General features: G+C 44.5%; 1 protein-coding gene and 1 non-coding gene across 5 annotated transcripts; both read right to left on the reverse strand.

Annotated features, from left to right (window-relative positions):
- Positions 1-5009: 5009 nt before the first annotated feature.
- TRNAA-CGC lies at positions 5010-5082 on the reverse strand. The gene has a single exon. It is a non-coding gene; the product is annotated as a tRNA-Ala (tRNA).
- Positions 5083-5782: 700 nt separating this feature from the next.
- On the reverse strand, positions 5783-9133 carry LOC119329988. 4 transcript variants are annotated; one of them, XR_005159853.1, is made up of 9 exons: positions 8586-9133; positions 8404-8503; positions 8238-8303; positions 7980-8097; positions 7414-7505; positions 7144-7205; positions 6933-6981; positions 6640-6736; positions 6285-6303 (listed from the first exon to the last, which is right to left on the reverse strand). XR_005159853.1 is itself a non-coding variant. In XM_037603097.1 (8 exons), exons 1-8 carry the CDS (start codon positions 8864-8866, stop codon positions 6250-6252), a joined length of 855 nt encoding a protein of 284 aa, XP_037458994.1. In that variant the 5' UTR covers positions 8867-9133; the 3' UTR covers positions 5783-6249. The 4 variants fall into 4 exon arrangements, 3 of the variants coding, with proteins under 3 accessions (XP_037458994.1, XP_037458993.1, XP_037458992.1); XM_037603097.1 differs by lacking the exon at positions 6933-6981 and having other exon boundaries at positions 5783-6303; positions 7414-7490; XM_037603096.1 differs by lacking the exon at positions 6933-6981 and having other exon boundaries at positions 5783-6303; positions 7414-7502.
- Between the last annotated feature and the right edge of the window lie 3925 nt (positions 9134-13058).

Consider the following 13058-nt stretch of genomic DNA (forward strand, 5'->3'; position numbering starts at 1 on the left):
GAAAGTGGACAGAAAACAGACGATGGTCTTTTTGCTCCCGCGCGTTGGAGGGCCTGCTTTGTCCGTTTACCCCCAAACGGACGCGGGCGGACCATTTGGGGTCCTGCGTTGGAGTTGCCGTAAGAGCATCTACGGCGCGTCCGGGCACGTCTGCGGACAGCGCCTGGCGGCCCCTCATGTGTTGCGCCGCTCATCCACATACCTTAAATTCCGATCCTCAAATCCATGCAATCCATGCACGTCGATCATACGATACAAACTGTTTGAATTCCAAAGTTCGAAACAAAGCAAAGCAAATCATAGTTCAACAAATCGGACATGCCAAAATCAAATCAATGTCTGAGCATGACGGATGGCCTCGGATCACTAGTCGGGCGCCTACTTCAAGCGGAATGCATCGTGCTCTAGGCAGAATGTGTCATTCTCATCCTTCTCTGCCTGCATCGAGGCTGCCTCCTCCGCCTGCATCTGTGCTGTAGCCGCCCTTGCCGCCTCATACTCCCTACGGTCGTTGATCTCCCTCTTGTCTGCAAGCCACTTCTTCGCATGCTCATTCAAGAGGGTTTCGTCCGCCAACATGATCCTCGCATCTTCCGTGTCCCGTGCGAGTTGCAACCTCTCCTTCTCAAGATCTATATCGCCAAATGTCTTGGCCTTCTCAAGTTCCCATCTGATCGCTGCTTGTTGCTTCTCCAACTCGATCTTCTCCCTCTCAATTTTGAGCTTCTTCTCCGCCCTCTCCGGTCTCACTCCATCCTTTCCTTTTGCGCATCCAACATGAGCTTGTACCTCTCCTCCTAGTTCTCCCTCATAGAAAAAATGCCCATCCATGTGGACGACATTTTTGTAGCCGCGGCATCACAGGCAGCACGTGCCTTCTCCCACTTGTCCCATGACTTGGCGGTTATCCTTTGGCACGATGGCTTTTCCATTCGTCACAACAACATAGTCCTCTTCATCGTCCAACCCAATTGATTAGTCGGAGCTTAGGCCCTCATTCCTCTTCTTGCCATACTTGAGATCGGCCACAAGTTGGTTCCACTTCAGCTTGCAAGTCAAGATGATCCAACAATGGCTAAAAGCAAAGGGCTTCTTCTCCACCTCGTGATACATAATGGTTGCCACCGTCTAGCAAACAACATATGTGTGAGCACGAGAATGCAAACACAAGAAGCATATGCAAATGACGACAAGATGAAGCAATTGAGCTTACGTGAGTTTCCACTCCTTTCCCACTTTGAGGGTGTTTGGTCACTTGTGAGCAATAGCCGACGTACTTGTTCACTTCCCCTTGAATGATCCCCCAACGATGTTGGAGAGATGCCACATTGTGGGTGGTCACAATAGGATGTGGCTCCGCATACTCCTTTTGTTCGTGATACTCCTTCCAAATCTTTGCCAAATACATGGTCCCCTTTTGCGCGCTGCCGCATATTGGATCCATGGTTGTGGCCAACCAAGCTTTGACCAACAAGATGTCCTCAAATCTTGACAATGTCGGACCTCTTGCCTCCGGCGTCTTGGTCTTCTGCTTCATCTTGCTCGGATTGGGATCGGATGTTGTCCCAACTTCGAATGCGGTGGTGACCTCCAATTCATACTCCATTTTGGTCAAATCTTCATTGTCATTGATCATGTTCGACAAGAATGACTCCTACATAATTATGGTTCGCAAGCATTCATCATGTGCGAAATGAACTAGTGATCTATGCAAAAATATGATCGGACAGGAGCAAAGAAAACACACTGACTCTTGTTCGGCCATTTCGTCGAACATGTCGAGGGCAGCCCGGGCACTACCGATGCCCATGCTCATCCGCGCCCGAACGAGCTACGACGGGTAACATGCGTCAACCGCCGGCATCTGCGTGGGCAGAAAGCTCTCCGGGATGGCCCAATCGGCGTCGAATCCTCCTCTGTCCCAACGGCATCAGACGGTGTAATCCTCATCCGTGCTCGGATGGAAGGGGTGTGGGGATCTAGGCACGGCGGAAGAGACAGCTGTTCCACCATGTCCGAACCTCCCTGCGACGCCATCGCCTCTTCCCTTTCTCGTTGCGGGCGTCACCGTAACTTCCACGTGACGTTCTCCGCCTTGCAAGTTTTAGCCAATGAAGGGACCCCGCCGAGGGACAAGGCGGACTGCATCTCCATCGCGGCGGTCTGGGTCAGGCTGGATGACATCTCCAGCGGTGGATCGGGACCGGTGGTGAGGATTGGGAGCAAGGGTGGAGGACGGCGAGGCTCCGGGCGTGGGAAATGTTGGAGGGCGGCAAGAGGAGGAGGAAGTGTTTGGTGGATTTGGCCCCATATTTGGGCTGGATATGAGGAGTGCCGGTCAGCCAGGGCGTTTGAGGCCCGTTTAAGGAGCCCGATTGAGTCGAAAAATCATGACCGGACATTGACGGGTGGCCCACCCGGGCGTATGAAGCGGGTTTGAGGCGCCCAGCTGTAGATTCTCTAAGACATGTGTCTTTGGTCAACATGACGATTCTATTAAGCACTTATTTTTTAGTCTAATAAGTTTACTCGTGCAGTATATGGACCATGATTCAAGTAGCTTAAATATTTACGTACGCGCGAAAAAAATCTTCAAATTATTACCCCCATGTAATGCACTTAATACCCGTGAAAAAAAGCTTCAAATTACTACCCCCATGTAATGCACTTAATATTTTCGGCAATTGGTTGTGGGCATAGACAAACTATTTTCTTCACATATTCTTGTGGGGTGGCTGCCTTATGTTCGACATTGTGACTTATCAGAAATGATGTGATTTTTAACAATAAATATGTTTCATCTTTTGTCCAGATTATTCATCCATGTACATGATGGCTCCGTACTTGAGGTATCATGTAGAGTCCAGAGCATAGAGACCTTTTTATGATGGTGTCTACCTGGCTGGAGCATACAGTTAGGAAAGTTTTCTCCCTTCATGGATGATGGTGTAATCTCCGGATAGGATTTACCCCACCTTAGTCTGGACTTTTGTACTATTGCTGCAAGACGATCTTTTATTCTCGGTTGTGTTGGGCGTGTTGGCTATGTGCATGGTGCTATGCAGATGTTGTGCATTCTTTCAAAACTATTTGTATCATCTTGATATATCAACTGGATGAAATGTGTTTTATCCAAAAAAAACATATAATCATTCGCGGTTGAGGTTCATCATGCAACTAAATAAAAAGTTTGTTCATGAAAATTAGTGGGTTACATACTAAAAAATATTTGTCAATTCTTCTATTTTTTGGTTTACATACTCTACATCAACTAGATATTTACACCCATATTAAATCCAAACTTAATAATTAAGCTTCACAATTCATGCAGATTACAAATTTAAAGTTTACAATTTAAATTATTCAAATTCCAACACACAAAAGGGTCTAAAATGAGGTAATAATCCAAATGAAAGCACAACAATCAAGTGCTACGAAGTGCTCTCAAGTGATCAATGAGATCAGCTTGAAACGGGGTATGAACTTCTCGGTTCTCGATCATGGCAATGGCCATCTCAGAATCATCATCTTCTTCTTCCGCCTCCTTCGATGAAGTGTCGTTGAAGAACATATCCTTAACCTCTTCATCTACTAAATGCAATATTCCATGTTAAATTTGCTTGCAATAACAGTAAACAACAATGAAAAAGGCAAAAAATAAATCACCTAGGCATTTTGTCATACACGTTGCGGGCGGAGGAGGGGAGAGACTCTGCAGGCGGCATTGTGGCGACGCCGAGGCTGAGGGGTGGCCTGTAGGCTTCAAGGAGCTCAATTCTTCTCAAAGTCGTGCTTGCCCGTCGCCGACCAAGCACGTCGTGGCGGCAGAACACCGACTTTCAGAAGATCACTAGCATGGCCGGGGTTCCGCGCCATTTAGCTCCTTCCATGGGTGTTCTACATGATCATGGTTGTCCACAAGTTTCATTTATGAAGAAACAAAGTTTGACGTGGCCCTATTCGTCCACATGCTCGCGACGGCGGCGGGGAAGATATACAACGATTATGACAGTAGTGTCAGCCGGCGAGCGAATCAACCATTGGCCGGGAGGGGGAGGAAAGCGGCAAAGGTGGAAGCTGTTTAGCGAGAAGGAGCAGCAGCCCAAGGAGGTATCCTTTTTTGAGCACGCCATTCGACCGCTCAAAATTGAAAGCTGGCGGGGGATTCTCCTAAAAAATCAAGCTTGCGGGCAATATATTTCAACAATCATTTCTACCCCACTGAGATCAGAGACCACCCGCTCGAAAGGAAATCAAGTGAAAGCAAAAGAATAAATAAATCAAACAACCGGTCATCATCTGCTTAGCCCCTAGTTTCGGTTCTTGTGAACTCGTGAGCATGTCCTTTTCATCGAACTCTTTCGCTAACACAACTCGTGAGCCGTCTAAAGCATTTCGTTGAATACATACGTATGCACGCAGCTCGTTCACCTGTTCTTGTTCCGTTCATTCACCTGTTCCCGTGAATCCTGCACCGGCAAAGTACGAAGGCTTTTCGGGCAATACTCTAATGATATCTCTCCAGCGGTAACCAGCCCAGCATTCCTTGGAATCTCTGGGGCCCTGTGATTTTCTTTACGCGATCAACCAACCAATCTGGTTATCTCGGACGCTATTGAACTCGTGAGCGTGTCCTTTTACACCGTCCATGTCCTGCAACCATTCTCAAAGACATGTGTGCGTGTCAGTAACTGTCCGTCTTTTTCCCGGGACAAAATCATGTGGCGCATGTCTTAGCTGAAGATGCCAAGCCGTATCTTGTTTGATCCCGACTGCAAATCGTTTTCACGGTTACAAAAGGCTCTGGACGCCTGGACCACTTGTCGTGTCAGCGCACTCTCGTGATCGCCCTTCCTGGTTCCCGGATCGAGAAGCTTCACGGCTTCACTTTGCAGGTTTGTGATGTACTGGTGTCTTGGTAAAGAAATTTCACGGAAAATAATTACGCGGCCCAGCTGAGGTGCGGGGACCAGATCATTTGAAGCAGATAAGAGGGGATAAAAAAGGATTGGAGGTGCGGGGAATCGAACCCCGTGCCTCTCGCATGCGAAGCGAGCGCTCTACCATATGAGCTACACCCCCTTTGTGTCAGATCATTTGTTCACTTCTTAATAACTGTTAATATTATCAGGTTTGCCACCAACACTTCTTAGCATTAGCAATTCCACATCTCTATCTGAGCGTGTTAAGAGCATGACACTGAGGGTGAAAGTGGTTAACCTAATTTCCAACACGATCAGACGGTGAAGGATTTGACATCCAAACACAATCAGTTTCAAATCAGAGTCTGCATGTAAGGATGTGGAATTGCTAATATTCGGCAGTGTATTAATCATCTTTCTTATATCCATTATTAATGTACAATGTCTAAATCTGACATAATTCAACATATCCATCATTTAAATCTTCTATCCTACCTTTGAATACAAAAGATAAATAAACGTAAAACAGGATACAGTTCCAGCACTATCCAACCCAATACACAACAGTTTCACCCCTACAACCATCCAACCAAATCCGTTCAAAAAAAAACTATCAAACCAAAATACATAGCAGTTTCACCCCTACAACTATCCAAACAAATATTACCTCTGTCCTAAGATTCTTGTCTTAGATTTGTTTTAAATGTGGATGTATCTAACACTAAAACGTGACTAGATACATTCGTATTTAGATAAATCTAAGACAAGAATTTTGGGACTGAGGGAGTATACAACAGTTTCAACCCCATACCATTGATATCATCATTCTGCCCAATTCCCGGCAACACAAACACAAGCCGGAATACAGTACTCAAATAAGTAAGCCAAACTTAAGAATCAATTGTTGTACAATGAGAACAGTAGAACGATATCTTCTTGTTTGAACATCATCATCAGACAAGTAAAACGTCCCATGCGACGACCACACCCGATATTTACAGCCATCTGAATCAAGTCAGCTCCCATTACAACACAAAAGGATGATAAACCACACCCTCACCTCGTCCCGTTTTACATTCCCTTCACTTTCCCAAGAATCAAGGATCGACAGCCAGCAGCCGAAGCAATTAGTTCGCACCAAAAAAGGAAACAACACATCCCTCGAAGGCATCATTACTTATTCCATGCCGCCTTGGTCAGTATAACATCTAATTCTACATTGTAGGTCTTCTTCGTGGCATTTGTACAGATCAGGCAAAAGCTCATGTCATCTTTTTCGCTACAGGATGGTTATGTCTCATCGCCCCCAATTTATCTTACATTAACTTCATGCTTCATCCTTCATATGAGTGTTATGTAGTATATCACCATAAGAGGCAACCTTCAGGAGAACACAACAAAACCAAAATCATATTATCGCAATTACCAAAAAATAATCAAATACTGCACCATGACACCGGAGCAACACTATGAAGTGACCAATGCATTAAAGTTTTTCTTGAAGCATTTCCTATTTGTTGGCAGGTTTCGTATCACTAATTATGAAGATGCATAGTAATAATGTATATATTCAAAACGTTGGTACAGATGTTAGATTTCTGCTATGTTAGAGCCTGCCAATAACTAACTCACATATTTCACATTTTAACATGCAGTGTTATTACAAATCTTGGTGGGATCATGTATGAATCCTACAAACCACAAGTTTTGAACTTACCACTCTATCCAGTTGAAGAAGTGAATTTAGTTGGCCTTCATTTACAGGTTCTGGCAAGGGACGCATCTGACCCATGACACCAGGCGTCTCACTCATTCTACAGCATAGATTTATATTAAGTGAGCAAACTTCAACAAGGACAGATAGCATATTGGCATAAACTGTACAAATCATGCTCTGTCTTGCATCTCACTACTTTAATTTATGAGACGAGGACTCCTCTGATGACAAAAATAAATGACAGGAATGTCCTCAGCTAAAGATTAACATACACAAGTGGTGTCATCACTCACTCGGTTCATATTTACAGCTCCTTTGATCTGATAGCTGCCATGCAAGATCCTACATATTCTTATAAAGAAATTACTCGAACAAACTGAATTAAAGTAGATGACAAAAACCCAAACATATAAATCCTATGCATATGCCATGTGTGTGCAATTAAAGTAGCATACAGGAAATAAATGAAATACAAGAAAAATGCAACAGATAACAATGTCATACCTTTTCAAAATTGTTCGAATATTGTTATTCGTACGTAGAAAGAGATCCATGTTCTCCCCCAGCTATAGGAAATTTGGAATTTCAGACACAATTAGCACAGCTCAAGCTTTCATGTGTAGCTTTGAATTAATATGTGCTGCATGAAAATGTAAATTTTCATTTACATGTTCCATCTGTGGATGGATGCCCCTAATAAAAAGTGTCCACTGCCCAATACCCATTTGGTAAAATATGCCCAGTGATAAGAGACAAAAGGTAAATCATGCAAACCTTGAAAGTTTCAATATTTGCAGAGATCTGATTGAGTAACTGGTTATTTTCCTCCAGAAGATGCTGAGTTGCATTATCTAAAACAGGGACTGCTTGAGAACATTAACATATGAAAATTATTAGGAGAAGTAAGCGAAAATGAAATAGGTCCATGAAATCACACAAGGAAAACATTGTTTAATAGTCATCAATTCATCATATCTAGGAAGAGTTATAATCACATTTCTATTATGTAGTGCAGCAAATCACACTAGCAGACCCGGGTACACAAACTTAAGACTGCATTTAGTTCTTTAAACTCATCAGCTTCCATGTGCTCACTGGAAGTGACATTAAGCATTAAACTCCAAGTGATACAGGTATCTATGGTTTGACCACAAAAAAGGGAAGGAATTATCTCCATGTAATTAACCATAACTGACAATCTCAAGAAATTAGTCTTCAATCAACTTCAACCACAAAATAGGATTTTAAAGATGTCGGACAAAGCTTTGCGCACATTTGAAGTGAGGAAACAACATTTGGCCATTACTCAAGCATCAATAATGAAAATATTTGGGACCAACCTTCATTTGCAGCCAGGCTATTCTGACCTGGATGATGCATCGACATCGAGAAGGGGACTAAATTATTTGGAGGTGCCATCTGAAAATTAGCTAGTGAGGTAGAAACAACCATTTTCTCCTGCAGCGATGTCCAGGGAACTTCATTATCGGAAAAAACAAGATTAATACTGCTGAGACAAGCTAAAGGATCTGCGAAAGGTTCGAATCTACAACAACCAGAGTAAGTATCCAAATGAACCAATCATTAAATGAGACTACCTTCAAGTCCCTTATCCTTTTCCCTGCATAGAATTCATCAGGTTTCCTCCTCCTACTCTCCTTTCCCTGGAATGGAAATAGCACATCAACAAAATAGGAAAGGACCCCTCTGTTCTCTCTGCTTGTACACAACTACTGTGTTTGCAACAGGGGAAAGAACACTTACAGCAGTCCACCGGCATCTTAACGCGACGTCCCTGATGGTCTTAGTGGGCAGCATAGCAGCAATCTTGATGTATTTCATAATGGTGGGCTCACGAGCATACCTGGTGTTGACATTAGTACAGTATAAGTCAACCAGTGCCTGCGTGGTAGCAAAACAGCGATGAGGAGGGATTGGGGTTGAACCTGGCGAGGCCCTCCTGGAATATGGAGAGCTCATAGGGGGTCCAGTCGGAGGGTGAGCCGGTGACGAACTTGTACTTGGGCGACGCCCCCTGGAGCACGGGAGCGTTGGGGGAGGGGAGGAAGACGGGAGGGGCAGGGGGCGCGGGGGCGGGGGCGGGGGCGGAGTCGGGATTGGATTGAAAGGAGAGCATGTTATGGTGGTGGTGGTGCAAGGAGGAGGCCCCCTGGTGGAAGCCCATCCCCATGCCCATGCTGGAATCGGCGGCCATCTCCTCGAACATCGGCGACGGCGGGAGGCACAGCAAACCCTAGCTAGGAGGCTAGGAAGGCCATGGCATTTCGTAGAGGTAATGCAGCCTTAGAGGAGTAGGGAAGGCCTGCTCTGTGGGCAATGGTACCTACGGTTTGCGGGCACGAGGATACGATTCTGGAATTCCCCGGCGAGCAGCAGCCGGAGCCGGGGGCGGAGGCGGAACGGACTTCAGATGAGACGAGGAGAACACTCCTGCGGCTGCGGCTGCGGCTGTCCACGCTACTAGACTAGCACACCCTTTCGCTTCTTTTTTTAAGCATTCCCAACACTTCTTTTTTAAGCAATTTTACCGGGTGTTCGTATAATTTACGTAATTTAGAGGAAGTTGTAAGAGGTCTTTCTCAGTTCATGTAAGCATCTTCCTCAAAATCTGTTCTTTTTTCTTCTATTTTTCACTAAACAAACATACAGATGTCACATGCATGTCTATAGTATCAACATAATAATTCAAACATTTTATATCAGGCATACATACTTGATAATCATTTCAAATCCATAATTTATAAATTTGATTTGAAATTTAAATTCGAATTCAAACATAACAAATGGCCCAAATCATATATTTTTTGAAACGAGAATGGTCCAAATAATTGCAAGTAGAAATAATGTGAAGGAAGTTTATTCACCATGAATCGGCCACAAGTGGTCAACTAGATCATGGTTGTTACCCCGCAAAAAAAAACTAGATCATGGTTGTTCATGGCCCTTATTCTCATAGAGATAGTCTGACCACTATTTTCGCTTGTCATCTATGATCATATTATGCAAGATCATGCACACGGTCATGATGCGTCATAAACCCTTTTGGTATCAGAAATCACGCGCACAATCATGATGCGTCACAGATCTTTTTGGTGTCAGAATCGTGCAAGATCAGGAAAAAAATGGCAAAGTGAGCTTGTAGAACCTCAAATTGCCCTATTGGCATCCTTTCTACATGCTTCTTGACGCCTCGCAAAGTGAAAATTATTCTTACCTTAAGGGTTTGACGTTGTCTTCACAAAAATAGACCATGCCGCATATATGTCATTAGCAAGATAACAGCCCATGTTGTATTGAGGCGCATTGATTTTAAAATTCATCGACGGTGTCTCTCCAACAAAAAGCCTTGCAAACAGATGAGACATTTGCAAAACATTCAGTCCATTTGTTAGATCCTTGCAATCCAAAATATGACAGCCAAATCCAAAGGTCATATGATGCCACAACTTATAGAATTATGGCTGTATCTTTACCTTTCCCTTTGAATTGTGGATGCAGTGTTGTAGAATAATTCTTTCACTTCCAATGCATGCTTTCGGTGCTTCCAAGCATACCAGAAAGCCCTTTGATGCACCCATATGAAGTCTTGCAGTGTCCTATTCATTTGGAGCTCAAAGATATTCTTCTCTGAAAATGATAGGCTTCTCAAATTTCTTCAAACTCTTAATACAAGTGCTCTCTGCCATTTCGATCCCATCATCAGTAGAATCAGCTAGACAACCATATCCAAGCATGCCCATTGCCGCTGAAACCTTCTTCAAAGTATTGTGACCTTATTGACCAACTGCATTTCTTCTTTACACAAAGTACAAGAAATGATCTTCCATGCCATGGGCAATGCGGAAGAACAAACCCATTGACATTCAGAACCTTCTCCTAAAAGTTTTAAAACCGTACACCGGTTTCTCTCCCAAATAGTCATCCATTAGCTTGTCATGATTGGCTTGATTGTTCGACGGAGTACAAGATGCACAGGCACTGAACCTCCCCACTTCGGTTTCTTGTTTGACATCGTGCCTACATATATAGCAACCATCATTTCAAGTTCTTCATTCTCATCGAGGATGAGTCCTTGAGAAGAACTCAACGAGAGAGTTCATTTGCAATGCAAGCGATGGCGTACAATGTGAGCACACACAATCTCAACGTGAATTCTTTGGGACATCAAAAAATTGGTTGAGGAAATTTGTCGAATACCTTGGGGACGAAATTGACCTGAGACGCATCTGAGGAGCGTCTGAGTGGAGGGTATCACCGCAGGGACGCGACTGGAGTTCTGACGCCTCGTCGGGGAAGCGGACGGCTTTTTCGAGGGGCGCCAGCATGGTACAAGGAGGCGCCGAACCGGCGAGGGGGCGCGGGGCAGCAAGACAAGGTGAGCGTCCTTAATCTTCGGCGGTTGACTCCCACAAAAGTTTATGCGAAGACACTTCTTCCCATATATAGAGGGGAAGTTCGGAGAATTTATGGAATCCTGCAAAAAATTGCGCATTTAGGGAGTTGTTGGAGAGAGATATTTTTTGGCCTAACATTCCCTAAACGGTGTTTTTTACAGATACCAAAACTGTTGTGGGTCGTCCCTGTGTTTTCTAGGCGGAATAAACATCTAAAGAATGCAATATTTTGAGTTTAATTAAAGGTTTTTGATGAAAAATGGACCGAATTTAAAGAACTGAAGAGTGGTCACTAGCTCCATGGTCTTGCGGCGTCACAAGTAGAGGATGAGTAGGATGGAGAAGGCTCGTGTCAGTGCTAAAACCGACGGATCTCGGGTAGGGGGTTCCAAGCTGGTGATCTTGGCACGATGGCAACAGGAAGAATAGGGACATGGTATTTTTACTCAGGTTCGAGCACTCTCGAAGAGGTAAGACCCTACGTCCTACTCTTATTATATTGACTATGGATAGGGTACAAAGTACAATATGATCTACCTCGAGATCGTATCAATGAGTTCTAACCTCTAAACCTTGAAATTGTGTCTCTGTCGATCATTAAAGTACGCCTTGAAGTGTACGTCAAGTCTTCAGAGAACTCTATCTTGATTACGCTGAGGGCCAGGGAAGGTGTGGCCCATTCTTCAATTGTCGATGGGTCGTCGTCCCGGCCCATAAATAGTAGGTCGACATGGTGTGCATCCCCTAATCCAGGACACCGTTAGCTGGCCTACAACAATGACGATCGGGTATTGTTGGCACGTCTCACTGATGCTTGACAACCATGGACGTTGAAAGTTCATCTAGTCCATAATAATATTTTGGTGTGATAATAATATAGTTAGTGAAACTAATGGCGATTACTAAGTTTATTTCGTCATTGGTCTCTCAAGGATTATTATATGGAGATGGTTGACCCCTCCCTTAAAAAAGGAAAAAATGTAGTTTTCTGATGACTTGTGCTTTGGTTTCTTTTAAGTCATAGGACAAGTGCACTATTAAGAGGAGTCAAGGTGCTTCAATAAAAGCATGAGATCATGCAAAACATATACATTACCCATCATACATACATCACAAAGAAACTAAACTCAATACCCTCCTCCTAGGTGCCCATGGTCTACCTACCCCGTGCCCACAGGGTCCAGAAAAATCTCTGTGTACATCCCGTGCGCACATGTCTCCTGACCCCATGCCTACTAGGTCGAGTGGAAAACTTACTACACACCCAGTGTACACGGGATGTTTGACCCATGTGTTGGGGAACGTAGTAATTCAAAAAAATGCATACGGTCACACAAGATCTATCTAGCAGATGCATAGCAACGAGACGGGAGAGTGTGTCCACGTACCCTCGTAGACCGAAAGCGAAAGCGTTTAGTAACGCGGTTGATGTAGTCGAACATCTTCACGATCCAACCGATCCTTGTACCAAACGTACGGCACCTCTGTGTTCAGCACATGTTTAGCACGATGACGCCCCTCGAGCTCTTGATCTAGTTGAGGACGAGGGAGAGCTCCGTCATCACGACGGCGTGGCAACAGTGATGATGAAGTTATCGACGCAGGAGCTTCACCTAAGCACTACAACGATATGACCGAGGTGTTGAACTATGGAGGGGGCACCACACATGGCTAAGAGATTGTCTGTTGTACTTTGGGGTGCCCCCTGCCCATGTATATAAAGGAGTGGGAAGGAGGAGGCCGGCCAAGGAGGGGTGCGTCATAGGGGTGTTGGGGAATGTAGTATTTCAAAAAAAATCCTACGATCACGCAAGATATATCTAGGAGAAGCATACCAACGAGCGGGGAGAGTGTGTCCACGTACCCTCGTAGACCGAAAGCGGAAGCGTTTAGTAACGCGGTTGATGTAGTCAAACGTCTTCGCAATCCAACCGATCCAAGTATCAAACACATGCCACCTCCGTGATCAGCACACGTTCAGCTCGATGACGTCCCTCGAACTCT

Source organism: Triticum dicoccoides, chromosome 7A (assembly GCF_002162155.2).
Source record: "Triticum dicoccoides isolate Atlit2015 ecotype Zavitan chromosome 7A, WEW_v2.0, whole genome shotgun sequence".
In the NCBI taxonomy this organism is placed as follows: Eukaryota; Viridiplantae; Streptophyta; class Magnoliopsida; order Poales; family Poaceae; genus Triticum; species Triticum dicoccoides.